Genomic DNA, 22,017 nt, shown 5'->3' with positions numbered 1-22,017 from the left:
AATGGTGTGGTATAGCGGTACATTGGTGTGGTGTAGCGGTACATTGGTGTGGTGTAGCGGTACATTGGTGTGGTATGGCAGTACATTGGTGTGGTATAGCGGCACATTGGTGTGGTATAGCGGTACATTGGTGTGGTATAGCGGTACATTGGTATGGTGTAGCGGTACATTGGTGTGGTATAGCGGTACATTGGTGTGGTATAGCGGTACATTGGTGTGGTATAGCGGTACATTGATGCGGTATCGCGGTATATTGGTGCAGTATAGCGGTACATTGGTGCGGTGTACTTATAGCGGTACATTGGTGCGGTATACTTACAGCAGTACATTGATCCGGTATAGCGGTACATTGGTGTGGTATAGCAAGCAGTACGTTGGTGTGGTATAGTAGTAGGTTGATGCAGTATACTTATTGCGGTACATTGATGCGGTTTACTTTTAGCGGTACATTGATGCGGTTTACTTATAGCGGTACATTGGTGCGGTATACTTATAGCGGTACATTGGTGCGGTATAGCGGTACATTGGTGTGGTATAGCAAGCAGTATGTTGGTATGCTACAGTAGTCGGTTGGTGCAGGATACTTATTGCGGTACATTGATGCGGTATACTTATAGCGGTACATTGGTGTGGTATACTTATAGTGGTACATTGGTGTGGTATACTTATAGCAGTATTGATGCGGTTTACCTATAGCGGTACATTAGTGTGGTATACTTGTAGCGGTACATTGGTGTGGTATACTTATAGTGGTACATTGGTGTGGTATACTTATAGCGGTACATTGATGCGGTTTACCTATAGCGGTACATTAGTGTGGTATTGTGGCGGACACAAAAGCCCACTGGCATGGTGACATCATTCCGCGCACCAAGTGGGCGGTGGCCACGCCCGAGGGGTAGGCGTAGCCTCATGATATAGACCGGGCGCGCAGCCCGGAGCGGGCCAGTGTTACAGTGAGCTCCTGAAATAAAGACGCTTATAAGTTACCGCTTGTCCGCTTCCTCCTTGCTCGCAAGCAGCGCGCGTAACGCCGCGCTTTACTGGTGACCCCCTCGACGTTGGATCTGCCGGAGCGATCCTTCCACACGCGACGCCATTGCCATGGCCAACTTCATCAAACTTCCCGAATTTTGGGAGGCTCAGGCCGAAGTCTGGTTCGTCCAGGCCGAAGCCCAATTTCAGCTTCGGCGCCTCACCGGCGATGACACGCGCTATTGCCACGTCGTCGCCTCCCTCGGGCCCGGCACGGCCGCTCGAGTTGTGTCCGTCCTTCGCCACCCACCGGACGGCCACAAGTACGAGGCACTCAAGCGGCTACTCCTAGCCACGTTCGGCCTCACGGACGACGCACGGGCCGACCGCCTCCTGGATCTCCCCGAGCTCGGTGACACGCGCCCGTCGGTCCGAATGGACCATATGCTGTCACTGTTGGGCGACGAAGCCCCCGGTTCTCTATTCCGGGCGCTTTTCTGTCGCCAACTTCCAGCGCAGGTTCGCCTCGTGTTGGCCGGGACCGGGCTAACGGAACCCCGAGCATTGGCGGCCGAGGCGGACAAGTACTTCGCCGCTTCGGACACGCGGGCGAGAGTCGGCGTGGCCGTCACGGCCCTCGTGGCTGATGCTGCTAATGCTGCTGATGCTGCTAATGCTGCTGATGCTGCTGATGCTGCTGATCCACAGCATCAGCTTATACAGCATACGCAGCATGCTGATACGCACCTCGTGACCGCCGCCACGCCCCGCCCACCGCCGCGGCGAAAACCGCCACCGCGGGGAAACCCGCCAACTCCACCGGCCTGGCGGAGCCAGCCGCGCTCCTCCAGCTCCACCACCTGGTGCTGGTTCCACGCCAAGTTCGGCCACGAAGCTCGGCAGTGTCATCCGCCATGCTCCTTCAACAGGTCGGGAAATGCCCGGGCCGGCGCTCAATAGTGGCGATGAGCGCCGGCCGTTCGAGCAGCCTGCTGTTCATAACGGACACCTTCTCCGGGCGCCGTTACCTGTGCGACACGGGAGCGCAGGTGAGTGTCGTTCCCGCCGGCACGTCAGACAAGCACGCCGCGGGTGGGGGCCCCGCGCTGCTTGCCGCGAACGGGACGCCCATCCGTACGTACGGAAAACGCTGCCTCTCTCTGCGGTTCGGAGGACAGGTTTTCCGATGGACGTTCGTCACCGCAGACATGCCCATGGCACTGCTTGGCGCGGACTTCCTGTGCGCTAATGGGCTCCTGGTCGACGTCAAGCGCAGACGTCTTGTCCAGGCCGAGACGTTCAGCTCGCTCGCTTGTGCGTTGCCCAGCTCGGCGAGCAGCTCAACGAGCGGCTTGCCAAGCGGCTTGCTGAACGGTTCGGTTCCGGCCACGTTGGTCTGTACGCTTCCGGCAGCGGACGCATTCACCCGCCTCCTCGCCGGCTTCCCGGCCCTCACGCGGCCCACCTTCTCGGCGGGGGCCGTCAAGCACGGGGTGGCCCATCACATCCCCACCGTCGGGCCACCGGTCTACGCCCGGGCACGCCGCCTCGAGCCGACGGTGGCAAAAGCGGGGTTCGCTATCCTGGAGCGACTCGGCATCGTTCGGCGCTCAGAGAGCGCTTGGGCGTCGCCGCTGCACATCGTGCCGAACCCCGGCGGGGGATGGCGACCGTGCGGGGACTATCGCCGTCTCAATGACGCCACCACTCCCGACCGCTACCCCGTCCCCCACATTCAGGACTTTTCCGCCCGTTTGGCGGGCATGTCCTTCTTCTCGAAGGTGGACCTCATACGAGGCTACCATCAGGTCCCCGTCAGGCCGGAGGACGTCCCGAAGACGGCGGTCATCACGCCATTCGGACTCTTCGAGTTCCTGCGCATGCCCTTCGGTCTGAAGAATGCGGCTCAGGCGTTCCAGCGACTGATGGACAGCGTCCTGCGCGACTTGGATTTTGTCTTCGTCTACCTGGACGATATCCTCGTCGCCAGCGCGTCCCGCGAAGAGCACCTACGCCACCTCCGCACGCTCTTCGAACGCCTGGGCCAGCATGGCCTGATTGTGAACCCCGCAAAGTGCCGGTTCGGCGCCGCCATAATCGATTTTCTGGGGCACCGTGTCACCAGGCACGGAGCCGTCCCCCTGCCGGCCAAGGTGGAGGCGGTGAAGGGGTTTCCGCGCCCCCGCATGATCAGAGGGCTGCAGGAGTTCCTGGGCAGAGTCAACTTTTACCATCAGTTCCTGCCCCGTATCGCCCAGCTCCTGCGCCCCCTGCACGAAGCTCTCCGAGGTAAGCCGGGCAAAGGCGACGTTACCTGGACCGAGCAGATGGACACGGCGTTCACGGGCGCGAAGCTCGCCTTGGCTAACGCCACCATGCTCGCGCACCCGGCGCCCGATGCACCGATCGCCCTCACCACCGATGCCTCGGACTACGCGGTGGGCGCGGTGCACGAGCAATGGGTGCGTGGAGCTTGGCAACCGCTGGCGTTCTTTAGCCGGCAGCTTCGCCCGCCCGAACGCCGTTACAGTACCTTCGACCGCGAGTTGCTCGGGCTTCACTTGGCGGTCAGGCACTTCCGCCATCTGCTCGAGGGCCGTGCGTTCACTGCCTTCGTCGACCACAAGCCGCTGATCTTCGCGATGGGCAAGGTCACCGAGCCGTGGTCGGCCCGGCAGCAGCGTCACCTCTCGGCCGTGTCCGAGTACACGACGGACATCCAGCACGTCGCGGGGAAGGACAACCCGGTGGCGGATTGCCTTTCCCGGGCCGTCGCCCACGCAGTCCACCTCGGCATCGACTATGCCCGGATGGCAGCGGACCAGGCTGCTGACCCCGACCTCCAGGCCTTGCGGACCGCCGTCACGGGCCTCCGCGTCACCGAGGTGCCGTTCGACGGCGCGGGCGCGGCCCTCTTGTGCGACGTCTCCCTCGGGCGTCCTCGCCCCATCGTGCCCGCGGGCTGGCAGCGCCAGGTGTTTGACGCCATCCACGGCCTGTCCCACCCGGGCGCGAGGGCCTCCCAAAGGCTGATCGCCGACAAGTTCGTCTGGCATGGCCTCCGGAAGGCCGTCCGCGGCTGGGCCAGGACGTGCCTCGCGTGCCAGCGCGCCAAGGTGCACCGGCACACCCAGGCCCCGTTGGCCCCGTTCACGGTGCCGGAACGCCGGTTTGACCACGTCCACGTGGACCTGGTGGGACCTCTGCCCCCCTCGCGGGGTTTCACCTACGTCCTCACCATGGTGAACCGCACCACCCGGTGGCCGGAGGCCGTGCCCTTGGCGTCGACAACGGCGGCCGATGTCGCGCAGGCTTTCATCGCCACCTGGGTCGCCCGGTTCGGCGCCCCCTCAGACATCTCGTCCGACCGCGGCCCCCAGTTCACCTCGGAGCTCTGTGGGGCGGTCGCGCAGGGGCTCGGGGTCCGGCTGCACCGAACCACGGCCTACCACCCCCAGGCTAACGGCCTGTGTGAGCGATTTCACCGCTCATTGAAGGCTGCGCTCCGGGCCACCCTCCGCGACGGCGGCTGGGTCGACAGGCTCCCCTGGGTCCTGCTGGGCCTCCGGACGGCGCCCAAGGAGGACCTGCGCGCATCCGCGGCGGAGTTGGTCTTCGGGCAACCGCTGCGGGTGCCGGGCGAGTTCCTCCCCGACTCCACGGCACCATGGTCCGCGGCACAGCAGCGCTCCGCTCTGCAAGAGACCGCCCAGAGGTTCGCCCCGGTGCCAACGGCATGCCACGGGCACCCACCGACGCACGTCGCCCCGGAGCTTCGCACGGCGGAGTACGTCTTCGTCCGCCACGATGCCCACCGGACACCACTGCGGCCCCCGTACGACGGGCCTTTCCGCGTGCTGGAGACCGGGGCGAAGCACTTCACCCTGGACATCGGCGGTACTCCTGACCGCGTTTCGGTGGACCGCCTCAAGCCGGCCCACCTCGACGTGGACCATCCACCGCCATTGGCCCGACCCCCACGTCGGGGCCGCCCCCCTGCGGGCGGACCCCCGGCACCGCCCAGCCCCGCCGCCCCCCGGTCCTGCACCCATCCCAGGGGCAGCCAGGGGCATCCCACCTGGCATCCCTGCACCCCGGACGCTGCCGATCGCCAGGGGGCGCTTCGGCCGGGTCATTCGTCTGCCCCGCAAACTGGCCCTCCAGGTGCGCGGGAATTCTGGGGGGCGCGTGTGGCGGACACAAAAGCCCACTGGCGTGGTGACATCATTCCGCGCACCAAGTGGGCGGTGGCCACGCCCGAGGGGTAGGCGTGGCCTCATGATATACACCGGGCGTGCAGCCCGGAGCGGGCCAGTGTTACAGTGAGCTCCTGAAATAAAGACGCTTATAAGTTACCGCTTGTCCGCTTCCTCCTTGCTCGCAAGCAGCGCGCGTAACGCCGCGCTTTAGTATACTTGTAGCGGTACATTGGTGTGGTATACTTATAGCGGTACATTGGTGTGGTATACTTATAGCGGTACATTGGTGTGGTATACTTATAGCGGTACATTGGTGTGGTATACTTATAGCGGTACATTGATGTGGTATACTTATAGCGGTACATTGATGTGGTATACTTATAGCGGTACATTGATGTGGTATACTTCTAGCGGTACATTGGTGTGGTATACTTCTAGCGGTACATTGGTGTGGTATACTTATAGCGGTACATTGGTGTGGTATACTTATAGCGGTACATTGGTGTGGTATACTTATAGCGGTACATTGGTGTGGTATACTTGTAGCGGTACATTGATGCGGTTTACCTATAGCGGTACATTAGTGTGGTATACTTGTAGCGGTACATTGGTGTGGTATACTTGTAGCGGTACATTGGTGTGGTATACTTATAGTGGTACATTGGTGTGGTATAGCAAGCAGTACGTTGGTGTGCTATAGCGGTACGTTGGTGTGGTATAGTGGTACATTGGTGTGGCATAGCGGTACATTGGTGTGGTATAGCGGTACATTGGTGTGGTGTAGCGGTACATTGGTGTGGTGTAGCGGTACATTGGTGTGGTGTAGCGGTACATTGGTGTGGTGTAGCGGTACATTGGTGTAGTTATGCGGAACATTGGTGTGGTATAGCGGTACATTGGTGTGGTATGGCAGTACATTGGTGTGGCATAGCGGAACATTGGTGTGGTATAGCGGTACATTGGTGTGGTGTAGCGGTACATTGGTGTGGTGTAGCGGTACATTGGTGTGGTGTAGCGGTACATTGGTGTGGTGTCGCGGTACATTGGTGTGGTGTAGCGGTACATTGGTGTGGTGTAGCGGTACATTGGTGTGGTGTAGCGGAACATTGGTGTGGTATAGCGGAACATTGTCATTGGTGTGACACTGACAGCGGTGCAGTAAAGTAAAGCGGTACAGCGCTGCGATTCGCTGCACGATAAGATATTCAAATCATACAAATTTCAGTCATTGAACTTCATCGGATCGAGGTGAAAGGTTCCACCATCTTTCAACTTTCATTTTATTGTTCAAAATCAGATAAAATTTAATTTCTTCCCCGAATGACTTGTCGATCCACACGCGGCAAACGACGCACGTACGTACACACACCGTACGTGAACGAATACAAGAACGGGGACAACAGCACTAGGAAAAGGGCAGATGAGGCCTCACCATGGTGAGAACGAAAGCAAACATCGTGTGGAGCTTCAGAGGGTTTCAGGACGTTCTTTAAATCTCTCAAAACGGCAGCTCTCCCACGCCACGCCTGATCGCCGGCCGTTTCTTCTTCTTCAGAAAATATCAATATTGCCTCTACCACTTCGGTTTTACATATTTACCATCACGACGACTTCTCTTTATTTTCACATGTTTATTCATGTACCTCGTCGTTTGTATTTAAAGTATAAACTTCTGCTTCCGGTTGCATAGCCCTTGGCCTTTCTCTTCCTCATTACAACAACACTTCTTCTTCTTTAACCTGTCGGCGAGTGTCGACGCAGCAGGAAAACCACGTGACAGTGCGAATTTTTGGAGTGAATACAAAACAATTAATACGAGTTCTTTCACATGGAACCTTGATGTATGCTGGAATGTTCGGGAATTTACGTCACTAAGGGGTGGAGCATGCGCAATAAAGCACTTTGGTTATGACTTCCTTACCTGTTCGCAACACCTGAATGGTGATTGGTGTACAACTTTGCATATTTCCTGAGCCTCGTAAACTAGAATCCTCGGTATATTTGCTTCTCTTATAACAAACCTGTGCAGGTGGCCAAATTCCACGACGCCTGCGGTTGCACAATCTTGCCAATATCTAAATAGGCCACCGTTTCTCCCCACTACTTCAAGATACCTATCTTAGCTGCATAACTAAATCATTAACCTGCGCTCGCGAAGCGAACGGGATGGTTTACGTTTACGCGCGCACCTGTGGCGAACGTACGTGTCTACATTTTAAAAATTCATTTTCTCAGCAAGCGTTGGTCCGATTGACAAAATTTTGCACCAAAGGACCACCTGTAGATTTTTTTTAGTGATAATTATGACGTCACGTGGTACCGAGGCCATCTTGCGAAAAAAGTTGCACCTCCATATCCACTAAACCGCTCAATGGAAAAAATTTCAAGTACTCCCCACAGGGAATATAATGTTAATGATGTCATCGGTGCTTTCATTATGACGTCATAATTCGACAAGTACAACGCATTACATTTAAAAAAATTTATGTGATCTGGATTGGGATAACTCGAATCAATTCAACTTTGTCACGGGGCAGACTGACGGTATTGTTATGAATTTTAGAGTAGAGTGATATATAGATCAGGTAGATCTGTGTAGGTATCATGCTCTGATTGTCGTGATAGGGAACCCCACATGTAATACGTTTGTTTAGGCGGTTTGTTCACGTAAGTGTATCTTTGTGTTCATACGAGGATGGCCGTGTTAAATAGAGTAGGGATTATGCTAAGTCCCCTGTGTGTGAGACCTGGTGATCTATCCTTCTCCCAGATGGCAACGCACTAGCCACGTAGAGCAGGAAAGGCCCAATAGCTACACACACACATCTCGTTTTTTCATTTCTGTTCCTCACAATTCTATCTCTCTCTTTTATTCACACACACACACACACACACACACACACACACACACACACACACACACACACACACACACACACACACACACACTTAATTAATTGTACAGTATCGGTTGTTCCTAAACTTAAATATAAATAATTTAAAGGATTGTTGTAAATGATGTTAATTTCACAACATCCCATATTCAACTTTATTTAAATTGGAAATCTCAAACATAGTTTCTCCACCAAAAGCAAGAACGTTAACCCGTAAGCAATTGACTAGTTTCCCGACTGCATGGATCATCAGCTGGGCACCGTTCTTCCTCGAGGTTTCGATCCTTTCAGCCCAGGACCTCTCCAAACGGCGGATCCACAACCTCGATCATGGATCCACATCAATAGATGGTACATCAGTAGATCCACAACCTCATTTGCATCCAGGCAGTCAGTCAACCCATCAATGCACCAACATATTGCATCGCACATTTGCTACAGGTCAATAGATAAACTATATTTGAGGTTTTACATGTAATTAATTAATAAATACATGTAATTTACATTATATATACACACACACACACACACACACACACACACACACACACACACACACACAAATTTAATTCCCCCTACAATAAAACTCACCGGAAGAACAGGCAGGAAGCGCCCGTGCATTGCACCGGCATGGCGATGTAACATCGAGCAAGCAGGAAATAGACCTGCCCAGAGGGGCAGCGATTGGACGAGATACCACCAATAGGGAGACGAGGCAGGATGAAGCTTGTGATTGCTCAAGGCAGGGGCAAGCAACTGGCCACTGATTGGTGAAAGGTATACTTATAGTGGTACATTGATCTGGTATGGTGGTACATTGGCGTGGTATAGCAAGCAGTACGTTGGTGTGGTTGGTGTGGACAGAGGGGCAGGACGAAGGCCGCCGATTGGCAGAGTAAGGAAGGACTGGTGATTGGCCAGGGGCAGAGCAAAGAGCGACCCACTGATTGGTAGGAGGAAGCTACAAACTGATTGGCCACCGACCGATGGCATGAGAGAGAAGTGGCACGGCCATTGGTGGAGAATTGAGCCTGTGATGTTGACCGGCAGGGATTGGCAGAGAGAGAAATGACGTAATGAGGGTTTGATTTAAGGTGAAGAGAGACCGACATTTTCCTTCTCGTTTTGGATCGCTTCATGCCCGGACCTCTTCCCTCGTGATTCTTCTCCCTCGACCTCTTGCTCCTGGTGCCTGCGTACGTGTGCTGTGGCATGAGACGGACCGTACAGCAAGGCCTGTTTTCGCGCCAAGTTCAGGCGGTTTTCCCGCCAACCGGAGCTGCGTCGGGACTGCACGCTTGGAGCTCGACAATCCCCGACACACCTCAGCCGAGTTGAGAAAAGCCCACACACACGCGCACGACCCCCTTATTTTCATATATCCTCCCTTGTTTGTTTTAAGCCTCAGTCACACTGGATCGTACGTTTTCTGGATCGTGCGATTGGTGGCAATTTGGCCGAGGTACGACCAATCGGCAATGTTTGCTACGATCTCCATTTGCGATCGCATACTGCGATTGCTCTTAAGACTGGTGATTTTACTTTGACAAAGAACTTTGTTTGTGTATACATGTATTGATTTCATTTGTATTTAAAATAATAATTTTTTCCATTGTAATATAAACCAGTCATTTATTACTCAGACCATACACACACAATAAAGACAACTAATTATTACTTTTTCTCCTGACATACCATGAAATAGCATGTTTATTGTACAAGTTCATTGCAAAATAGATATGCAAAAATAGATCATACACATAGCATATAATATATGATACACATATCTCAAAAAAAATATCAAAATTCCAACATTCACACAACAGTTCCTAGATCATGTTATCCTGCCATGGGACACTGCCGACGTTGTTGTAGTAGTGCTTGAGGTAACCGCGCACAGCCTTGGCGAGCTAAAGACTGCGAGCTGCGAGCTAAAGACTGGTGGTACCACCAATCGTAAGGTCGTGCAACCAGTCGGGACAGGTCGTGACTGGTCGCAGTACCGATCGTGAGGTCGTACGACAGGTGGTACCACCAATCGTCAGGTGGCAGGACCAGTAGCACGACCAATCGTGCGACTACTTGACCCGCAATCATGCACGACTGGTGGTGCTTCCATGCGCGACAGGTGGTACGACCATGTAAGACCTGTCTGCGACCTCTTACGATTTGGAATCGCAGGTCAGAAGTTTTGAACATGACCATCGACCTTGCTGCGACTGATTTTGCTCTGGTGATCACCCACGACCTCTGTGACCAGTCGCGCGCTCTTTCTACAATTTGCCCGCGATCCCAACATTTTTTGGTTGCAGCTAGGTCGTAACCTGGTCGCAGGCCCGGTGTGACTGGGGCCTTAGACGTCTGGTGTGGGAGCGCTCCATTTTTGAATCACATTTATTTACCGTCGTGTTCTTGTTCTCGGGTTCTCTCGGGTTTGTACATAAAAGCCGTTTTTGTTTGAGTTACTTGGCAGGGTTGAAGACTGCTCGGGGCTGCCGCGCAGGACCGTCAGGTAAAAGTTTCCCACTTCTTCTTCTCCTATCGTCTTCCCACGCGTAGATATAAAATCCGTATTTGATCGTCGCCTCAAAGTTAACACTCGATTTGCTGTCCGTGATTTCCCAGTCTTCACCGAGGGAAATCACACGACAGTATTCTGGCCCTCGTGCAAAAGGGGTCTTTGAGTCATCTACATAAAATGTTTGTGACACTTGAATGAGAGTTCAAATGGTCACTTTAGCTGCATGATCGAAAATAGAGATAGCAGGACGTTCGGACCGACCAAGTCAATTCGCACCCTCATCAATTGAACACGATACTTCTCTCAGAAAAAGTAAAAACAAATACGTGACATCGCACACAAATGAAGATGGTTAATAAATTTTTTTGGGACAAAGAGGATATAAATCCAGTTTTTGTCATGCACATTTATGGTTAATAACCATTTTCTGTAAATTTTGAAATTGTAGCTTTAACAGCGGTAAATGGTATTTCTTTAAAGCTGGCAAAATGTTTAACAGCAATAAATGACTGCTTCATTTATTGGGGGAATCAATCGAAATCGACTTTGAACCCTCAATTAATATGCTATGTTTAAATATACGTTCTAAAATCCCATTCCTCTCCAATTTCTGAAAACATAATCCTTTTAAAATGTTTTTTATTTATTTATCTTTTTTAGCACGGGCCCCTTGATGGCCCGGGCCCTTGGTCATTGCCCGAATGCCTGCCTTGTCACACACCCAGCCTGTCCACCAAGTTTCATCCGAATCCGTCCATAATCTTTTGAGATATCATGCTATATATAGTTTTTGGCACTCTCTCAATGGTGAAGAATCACTTAGAAAATTCTCATGTCGGGATCTTCACCAATATCGAATCAATTTGTCCTTGTCACAGACCCAACCTGTCCAAGTTTCTTCTGAATCCGTAAATATCTGTATGAGATATCCTGCTCACAGACAGACAGACAGACAGACAGACAGGGGTGAAAACATTTAAAAAAACAAATACGAAATGAAGTTAGCCCCAGCTCTGTAGCATGGACGAAGAAGCTAATTCCAGAGGTATGGTGGCCTATATGTTTGATCCACTTTTTCAACATATCACATCATTGTTCAGTTTGGCTTTTGGTAAGCTTTTGGTAAGCAAAAGCTTTTGGTACAACTTGCTGGCAGAAGCACGACACAAGTGTAAATGTGGTCTTTTAAAAACTAGAACCATAAAAGAAGATCTTTATTATAGCAGTTTAATAAATAATTTAATACAACACAGATGGATGGTACAAAGTCATAGTCATTTTATGGATAAATGTTGTGTACAACTTTTAAATGACACCACCCAGCAGGCACACAGTTAACATTGCTGCAAGTATTTCGACCTTCAAATGTGCTTATTTTCTACATGTACAAAATGTAGGATGTTATAAAACGAATTTCTCAAATACATACACATGGGTGTAAGAAACTGCTTTCCTATTCCTCATATTATCATACTAAAATACTCTTTAATATACTTGTTATAAAAACATGTTAAATGAATACGCAGCAGGACAGCAATAATCTTTTGTGATAACCTGGAAAGGAAAAATAATTTGGAAACGGTATATGAGCATAACGCACGCACGCATTTTCACCCAAGCATATGTGGGTGAACCAAAAAAATGAAAAAAATAAGCCAAAAATACAACTTGCAATAATAATTATACAATAAAAAACAATGCACTTTGCAAAACAAAATAAAAATCCAAGCAATCAATAATTTTCACATTTAATAATGAAATAATACGATAGTGTATGAAATTTACTGCATCATCAAAATAGGAACACACAAATCCTTTTTCAAATGATAAAATAACATTTCGTCAAAAACTTATCAGAATAGCGTTGGCTTTGAACGATTAAATAATTGGTTAACTAATTTGATTAATCAACCTTTACGAGTACAAGTTTAGTGGTCATGATTATAAATATGTGCAAAATCGATTAGAAATTTGAAAAGTGCTCGTATTTTAATTATCACAAAATATGTACTTGACCCGTTCTCTGTTGAACTTGGATCGTGTGTTTATTTTTTAATTATAATTTTTTTAAAAGCAAATTGTTCATGCAAATACATATACAAATATTGATTATTCAGTATATGCAATGCACCTTTACATATGCAATACGTCACATCATATATTTGATACAAATTAAAGGGCTTTATTTATTAATGGTAATTATCCGTATTTGTATATTTTACAATCGCACACAAATACCTGACTTTACAACTGCAACCAAACGATCTACACAAAAGTTGTAACAGTACGCTTCAGTCAGAGTATTTATATTACATCCTCACTGACTTACAGCACATACCAGACGCAGAGTCCTTGTTATTTGGTGTCACATTATGTTGCCAATTGTCTTCCAGCTGTTAAGGATCATGTTGTACCAACAGAACAATGTACACTCCATGATGTAGCTCGAAGATACTTAATTTGCATAAGACACACACACACACACACACACACACACACACACACACACACACACACACACACACACACACACCAAATCCTTTATGGAACTTGGAGGGTTGATGGCTCAAATTACTCGAGGTTTGGCATTCTAACCGAGCAAATCAAAATGTGAGATATGGATCTCGACAATCGGTAATTATTATGATTTTTTAGGTTTGATGCAAGAAGACAGTGCAGGCACCTTTGATTATAATCTTCAAAGTGCTCCACTGCTTCCATTATCTGGCAATATCCTGTAAACACCCCGTTTCCCCGAGAACTTAAATTCAAAGTATTCAAATAACTTTCCTTGGCCTCAGAAAGATCGAGGTAACAACCTCTGGCAGCCTTGTCCACCCAGTGATAATGCAAATTCATCCCAGGAATTTAATGAAAACAGCAAAAATCCTTGCAGAAAAATCAACAAACCTGTATGTTGGATTTTTATGACATTCTTAACAAACTCAAGAGAAATGGATGGGAAGTTATTGCAAAGTAACGACTCGATCTTACTGCGCCATCAACTTACCTATTGCGAGTCATCCTTCATGCTGCATCAGCAAGATAGCTGACGAGATATAGTTAATGTCACCACCAATGCAGACATGACCAGACATTTGAGATGTATGTGCTTATAAAAGCTTCTTACATGATATTTGCCAAAAGTTCCATGCAACTTTTGCAACAGTCCCTTTCCATTTGCATCTCAATGTGGTTGAGGTATTTTCTCTGATTTAGAATGACAGCGGTAATTAACCTCGATTTCTATTAAGGTTATCATTTCAGTCCTGCCAAACTCGATCTATCAATCCACCAATTATATTTATTCATAAAACAAATCCATTCATTACTGTCTTAAATTTTTGGAACATCTGAGCAGCAGGTTTTGCATTTACTGTAATAATTGGGGACAAAATCAACAGAATTTACATCAGCTGCAAAGTACTGATAATCTCATCCAGAATGTCCTGGTTGGTGTTACTTTTCACTGACTCGAGGCTTCCACATAAAGCTGACAGCAAAACTGAAAGCAGACATTTTTACCCCATGCGCGTAGGACAATGCGAGGTTAAGTAATTGGTTTACTCTGTCTTCTTGTCTGCAGACGGTTTTTCTAAAACCTCCTACCAAAGATTCTGCACCAATTCCCAATGGCCATGAGTTAACTCACACCGCAGTTATAATGCCAAATAAACAAACTGGGTACCAGGCCAACACACCAATGGTGAAAACAGGTACAATAGATAATAATCAATGGGAAATAGGAGACAACGAAGAGAGAAAAAGAATGTGTTTCAGTAATTATTTTGTACACTTTATAATCTCTTTGCGTCCACAATAACTTAATGGCTTATCGGGTTTGTCTTAGCCTTTCACTACACAAATAGTTAAGACAAGGGGGAAACGATGAGACAAATATAGAACCATTTCCCCCCACACAATGATGGCTGACGTTGTGGCGGGAATGAGAGGGAGAGATGGATACCTCTGGGGTCACATCCCGGTATGGGAAGTTGCCCTGGGCACGTCTGTGTCCGGCTCTTTCAGAACCCGCTGCGCCCCACTCTGCCAACCTCTCTGCTCGTGCCTTTACACCTGCAACTTGACGACCCACGTGGTTGTAGGTGTAAAGACACTCCACAACAACTCACTTTCTCGAGCTCCTTCACATGCTGTTCTTTTCACTGAACTCTCCGACTCGCCCCGTGCTGCCACGAGCTGACCCTGCCCCTTGGCTACTATTTATACGTCGTGACCTGCAACAAGCCCAACGTTGCTCGTGCTTTCAGGTGGCTTTGGTGGTTCTTACCTCAGTGCACGATCGCAAGGCATACGTTTGCCCAGGGAGGGAGTTGGGGGTGGGGAGGTAGGGCAGGTGGTTGGGGGGATGTCGCTTGTACCTCGTTCTGTTCATGCAGTCAAAGGGTGTGATGTAGGAGTTTAATAATGTGGGGAGGCGCTATAGCAGGGGTTTAAGACACATATGGAGGGGGGAGGGGTCATGGTTATAATCTCCGAATATAAGCTTCCACACATAACTGGTCATTATTACACTTAAATCAACGCTTATGCTAGACATTTATTAATGACATAACTAGTCTATATTACACCGGTTACCCCCCATCACGTCCCTGCAACATCCCTCCCCTTCCACTCCACCCACCACCTTTCTCTGAGGCCCTTCCTGGACCTGGACATACAGTGTTGGGATCAGCTTCTAATTACATGTACAGGCACCCCACCTGTTCTAATACCACACGTATACAATGTTTCCCCATACTATATGTTTTTCTACTCATGCTCTCGCTATGCACATAGTTAAGCAGTTCTATCCCCAGTATTTCCAATCAATATACATGGGCCATATATACACAGTGTGCCTGGTCGGAGGGCAGCATAATCATTCAACATGATAATTCTTAAACGTTCATTCCTTTCTCAGCACAGTGAGTCCTTCTCTTGGCTGTCTCTCCCATCCAGTGCCGAGGACGGGCATCGCTGGCTTACAATTACAAGCAAGGTCATGGTCATGCACTCTGTCATTGCAGATGACATCAAATTCTTCCTTTTCTCCAACAGACTGATCTCATATCATCAGTTCAGGTTTCAGGCCCGGTCATTGTACATTTGACATGCGGCCACCACTCTCACAACAATGGATGGAAGTTCTTAATGTTATGAGATGCGGGCCGTCTCTCTGGACATATCTCAAGCATTTGGTACAGTCTGGCACCCTACTTTGATCTCTAAACTCTCTATGGCCACGTATGGCATCCAAGGCCCCCTCCTTTCATGGATCATTGACTTCCTCCACTCCCATATTCAGCATATAACTCTTAACGGGATCCTCTCATCTCTTCTACCTTTCATGGCTGGAGTGCCCAAAAGGCAGTGTCTTGGGCCTAGTCTTGTTCCTCATCTTCATCAATGATCTTTCTGATTCCCTAAAAAAATACTGCCCATCTCATTGATGATGATTCCACCCTCTGCCATATAATTTCTCATCCAGCAGCCTCATCCCTCTCTGCAGACATTGGTCAGGAACTGGTCCAACACTTGAAATACGTCTTTCAACAGCCGACAAATCCCACACCCCCATCCTGTCTCTCCAAAAGGATTGCCTGGAAAACTGATCCTATGTGAAAACAGCCGTTCACCCCTACCTTACATCACCCCCATCCATACTCCTGATTTCTTCTACCCTAAATGGCCCCATTACCAAGCACTCCCTTTTTCCATGTTGTGATTTTTCCACCCTCTCCCTCACCTCAACCGTTTTCGTTTGTTAGTTGTCAGTTGGTTTTGTCCTTTTGTGTTTCATTTCCACCTTTGCCTACTTCCTCTTGCAGTGTTTCATTCAGCTTGTGTACAGCTTCTTCACCCCCATGTGTCCTTCTCCAACTCCCCTTGATCTCACTCTCACCTCTACTCTGTTGTTGGTGTTTCCCTTTTCCATTTTGTTCTGCTCTGGCGTTCTACTCTGGTTTACCAGTGTATAACTTGTGGCATACAATTGTACTGCAATACAACTATAATATAGTATTTTAGTTATTATATTACAACTACAAAATGTACCACAGTAATACTTTAGAGTACTTTATAGTTACTATAATGAGCTGAAGGGGTGGACCAGGGGTACGCACACTCGTCTCGAAGCTATCTAGCCTGGGTTTGAATCCTGACCCAGCTTGAGCTATAAACTGTCATCCTGGTGTTTCACAGGCAGGATGACTCATCAATGTGTGTGTCATCCCTTGGATTGAAGTTAAATGGGCATCCCCTCTGCCAGCATTTGTTGGTGGTTGTTAAAGATCCCATTGTGTCCTTCGCGAAGAATCGGCGAGCTACCGCTGGCACCCTGAGAAAATTACAAATTCCTGCCCTAACCAGCAGAGAACATTGAATCATCAGTATAGCTGCACCCTCAGCCAATGATGCTACCCTGCATCCTAGTATATGTAAGAAGAAGAAGAAGTAGTTCCAATTATTTTTAGTTCTTTTGAAATTGACACGTGAAATTGTTACAAGTGATTATGACAAAGAGGACCTTTTGTCCAATGAGACAATGTAAACATATCTTTTGAACATTATGTAAAACGCCTGTAAAACGCCTGTAAAAACCAAAAAACCCATTCTGTAAAACAGTTTCTGTAAAATTCTGTAAACATTCTGTAGAATTGTTTGTAGAAAGTTTCTGTAGAATTCTGTAAAACAGAACGCCTGTAAAAACCAAAACAGTTTCTTTCACCCATTCTGCTCCCTGGTTTACCCCTGAACTCCACCTGATGAAAACTCGTGCTCGCCAACTTGAAAGACTCCGCAATAAAACGGGTCTCACAGTTCACTCCCAAGCCTACAAGGACCACATACAACACTACAAAGATGCCCTCTCCCGCGCCCGCTCTGCCTACTACTCTCAAATTATCCACTCTGGCTCCGGAAACCCAAAAGCACTCTTCTCGACAATAAACAAACTCCTCCGCCCCCTGAACACCACCACACAGTCATTCACAGTAGACAACTGCATCTCCTTCCTCTCTTTCTTCCAACGCAAAATTGACAACATCTACAACAGCTTGACCACCGCCGCACCCGCTCCCCCTCCAACCACCTGCCCCCCCTTGTCCTGCCATCCCCTGTCTCGGTTCTCCCCAATCTCTCCTACTGACCTCTCTGAACTCCTCATAGGAATGAAAACTGCCACCTGCACTCTTGACCCCATCCCCTCCAGCTTTGTCAAAGCCTCCCTCCCTGCTCTCTCTCCACTTATCATTGCAACAATAAACTCCTCCCTGTCTACAGGCATCGTCCCACCTTCCCTCAAAATTGCTGCTGTTACCCCCATTCTAAAAAAACCTGGTCTAAACCCTGACACCCTAAACAACTTCAGACCCATCTCCAACCTACCCTTTCTGTCAAAAGTTTTGGAACGCGCTGTAGCCACTCAACTCAAACATCATCTCTCTGCCAATAACTTGTATGAAACATTCCAATCCGGATTCCGCTCCAACCACAGTACTGAAACTGCTCTCCTCAAAATCACCAACGACCTTCTCCTCTCCTCTGACGCTGGCAACCTCAACATTCTCGTCCTCCTCGACCTCAGCGCTGCCTTTGACACCATCGATCACACTATCCTCCTCACCCGACTTGAATCCACCTTTAACGTCACCGGCACTGCCCTCTCTTGGATTAAATCATACCTCTCTGACAGATGCCAGTTCATCTCCATCAATAACTGCAAATCCCCCACTGCTCCCCTCCCCCAAGGTGTCCCCCAAGGTTCAGTTCTTGGCCCCCTCCTCTTCATCCTTTACCTGTCCCCGCTCGGTCACTTAATCCGCCGTCATGGTCTCCAATTCCACTGCTTCGCCGATGACATCCAGCTTTTCATCTCCACCAAGTCCGTCTCCACCGACACCCACTCTATCCTGACAAACTGCATCACTGAAATAAAATCCTGGCTTCAAATCAACTTCCTCAAGCTTAACTGTGATAAATCTGAAATAATCATCATTGGCCCAAAAACGCTCACAAAATCCACCCATAACTTTGCCCTCAACATCGACGGTATCCCAGTATCCACCTCCCCTCACATCCGGAATCTTGGCGTCATCTTTGACCAAACCCTTTCCTTCGACAAATACACTAAACCGATCACAAAGTCAGCCTTCTTTCACCTGAAAAACATTGCCCGTCTCCGCTCATCCCTCTCCTCCACGGCTGCAGAAACCCTCATCCACGCCTTCATCACCTCCCGTCTGGACTACTGCAATAGCCTCCTCTATGGTTCACCCTCAAAAATCACCAATAAACTCCAATACATTCAGAACTCCGCTGCCCGTCTACTCACTCATTCCCGGACCCGTGACCACATCACCCCCGTCCTTTACAAGCTTCACTGGCTCCCCATCCCCCAGAGAATCCAGTACAAAATCCTCCTCTTGACATACAAAGCCCTCCATAACCTGGCCCCATCCTACCTGGCTGACCTCCTCTCCAGACACACTCCCACCCGCAACCTCCGCTCTGCTGGTACCAACCTCCTGACCCCCTCCATCCGGACCAAATTCAGATCCTGGGGGGACAGGGCCTTCTCCATCGCTGCTCCCACCCTCTGGAACTCACTACCTCACACCATCAGAGACTCCTCCTCACTCACCACATTCAAAACATCACTAAAGACCCACCTGTTCAACGCTGCATTCAACATTCAACCCACAGCATTTAACCCCTGACTATCTCTTCTCCTTCTCCCTCCTTTTGCTTTAAATATTTCCCTATTGATTCTTGTCTTGTCTTTTTGATTCTTGTCTTATATATATGCCGTATATCGCTGCTGTTTGTTTTCTTGATTCTTGTCTTTTTGCAATTGTTGTTTTCATGTATTGTTATGCATTATGTTTTCCACTCTGTCAAAGCGCCTTTGGGCTTCTGGAAAAGCGCTATACAAAATAAATGAATTATTATTATTATTATTATAGAGGAAAATTAACTGCTTTAAAATAAAACGAAACATTTAAAGAAGCATCTACACACAAGATAGAAAGTATTAACAAGCGTAAAGACAAAGCTGAATGCATATTGAATATTTACTGCAATGATCTTGCTATAAATTAAGAAAAGCGAATGAAACGGAAATACAAAGTGATTTAGCAAAAGGGAAGAACAGAAAGAGTAAATAATATGACTGAATGATCGTTTTAAGGCAATTTTCCCTGCTAGAGCGGGAGTTAGCCTTGCGGGCCCCATGACAATCATGGTTCCCTGTTTTGAGGCAATGTTTTTATGGCCGGATGCCCTTCCTGACGCCAACCCTAAAGGTGGGTTTTCACGGGACTCGCGAAGGATGCGAATGTCGAAAAAATGGCAAAGTCCAACATTCGTATGTTAGGCTCCAAAAGTTCGCCAAACATGCGCGGGGGTTCGGAAGCGTTGTCAATTGTTCGCAGGAGTCGTTTTTTGTTCGGCGGGTATTTCAAAAAAGTTTGAAATTTATAGCGAACGTTTCCAGCATCCCGGGTCGTGATTTGCTCTCAAAAATGTCTAAAAAGCTTCGTCATATGCGCACGACCTACTCACGACGTGCGTGATGTTCGCAAAATCTTCGTTAAACCCCAAACAGATTCCGACTGTTTGGATAATGTCTCGCGCATGTCTCGCGAAAGCAGCGAAGTTCGTCCGATCATTTCTCGACCTATTCACGAACTGTTCGCGTCCGTCTTCGTGCGAAGTTCTCATGAACGTTTGGCGCACGTGTCTGGTGGCAAATCCGCATTACTGACCTATGGGCAAGAACTGCTGGCAATACATTTCAAGGCATTTATATACTGCCCAAGTGTCGGTCGGATCGCCGGTCGCAAGATAATCACGCGACATATGTACAAATTTCGCATGAATGTCGCACGACGTTCATTATTCGCGAAATATGCGCAAAACGTTCGCATGCGTCGCGAAATGTCCGCACGAATGTTGCCCGAGATTCGTCCAACATTCGTGTTGTTCGCATTTTAGTCGCGTGTTCTTCGTGTATGTGGACTGGCCATAGTTCGGCAACGCTACACACGACATTCGCCCATACGTTGTGAGAACTACGCACAAACTGCGCAAGAATGGTTTACGGCTCCATTGTCGCGACACATTCGGAGAAAAACCTCTCCGAATGTTGGACTTTGCCATTTTTTCGACATTCGCATCCTTCGCGAGTCCCGTGAAAACCCACCTTTAGTCGCCTCTTACGATGCGCAGGGATAGCGGTGTACCGATTCTAAATTGGGGTACACACCGTGATCATTCATCCCAGCAAGCTGGTACTCAATTTGCCGACCTCGGAAGGATGACAGGCTGAGTCAACCCCCCCTGGCGTTAATTCAGTGATCGACCGGGATTCAAACCCAGGATCCTAGGATCCAAAGCCGGAACCCTAACCGCTAAGCCAACACCAGGCTAGTAAATAATATGACTGAGAAAAGTAATTATGATGGTGAAACAGCACATGGGGTGCAATGTTAAATACCAGGAGCCTAAAACTACTGGATCTGCTAGGAATGAACAATTCTGTACTTTCCAGCCATTTTGATGGTAAAAGAGCAATCTACAAACAAAACAAATAATGTACTATGGTCTCGCATCTTCAATGTGCAGACCTGATGTCGCACAGTCATTGCACTTTAACATATGTGCTTACAATGAACGAATGAATGAATGATCGTTTTTAAGGCCATTTTCCCCACCAGAGCAGGGGTTAGCCTTGCGGGCCCCATGACAATCATGGTTCCCTGTTTGGGGCAATGTTTTTATGGCCGGATGCCCTTCCTGGCGCCAACCCTTAGTCGCCTCTTACGATGCGCAGGGATACGGTGTACCTATTCTAAACCGGGGTACACACCGGGATCATTCATCCCAGCAAGCTGGTACTCAATTTGCCGACCTCGGAAGGATGACAGGCTGAGTCAACCCCCCTGGTGTTAATTTAGCGATCGACCGGGATTCGAACCCAGGATCCTAGGATCCCAAGCCGGCACCCTAACCGCTAAGCCAACACCAGGCTTACAGAAAAGCAAGAACACAATACACTGGCTTTTCTGAAATGCAGAATCAGAGAGCCATTTTCAAAGTCAACGACATTAACACCAAACAAGTGTAACCCAAATCAATGTGGTTTGCACTAAATGAAAAATACAAAATGCTCACAAATTGTTATATGTATAATGATCATTTCTTTGCCTTATCTCAGACAATCAGCTTACGAGGCTTAAAGACAGGAACAATGGAATTTGTAAACTTATTTCATATACAGCACATGGCTGCTCAGTTGCATCACTTGCTGGGGGTGTGGCTGTGCCACTGATGCATTACCCCCTCCCTATAGGTTAGAGCAGGAATTTGAAATTTGGTCTTGGTACCGGCGAAAGCTTGCCTACTCTTCACGTAGGACACCGTAGGA

The 22,017-nt window shown here is 48.7% G+C and overlaps 2 protein-coding genes across 3 annotated transcripts in view; both read right to left on the bottom strand.

Annotated features, from left to right (window-relative positions):
- DDX28 (DEAD-box helicase 28) overlaps positions 1-6,925 on the bottom strand; it is a 53,904-nt gene extending 46,979 nt beyond the window's left edge. For both annotated transcript variants that reach the window (XR_013624583.1, XM_068128604.2), the window contains exon 1: positions 6,607-6,925. Coding sequence is in view for 1 of the 2 variants with exons in the window: in XM_068128604.2 (XP_067984705.1) it covers positions 6,607-6,630 (24 nt within the window). In the remaining variant the exon portion in view is untranslated. The remainder of the gene's footprint in view (positions 1-6,606) is intronic.
- LOC144893653 (uncharacterized) overlaps positions 1-22,017 on the bottom strand; it is a 1,023,192-nt gene that overhangs the window by 246,779 nt on the left and 754,396 nt on the right. The gene's annotated exons all lie outside the window — the stretch shown is intronic.

Source organism: Myxine glutinosa, chromosome 9 (genome assembly GCF_964187855.1).
Source record: "Myxine glutinosa chromosome 9, kmMyxGlut1.1, whole genome shotgun sequence".
Classification (NCBI taxonomy): Eukaryota; Metazoa; Chordata; class Myxini; order Myxiniformes; family Myxinidae; genus Myxine; species Myxine glutinosa.
Note: the sequence above shows the minus strand (reverse complement) of the source record. Positions and strands in the feature narration are given on the sequence as shown.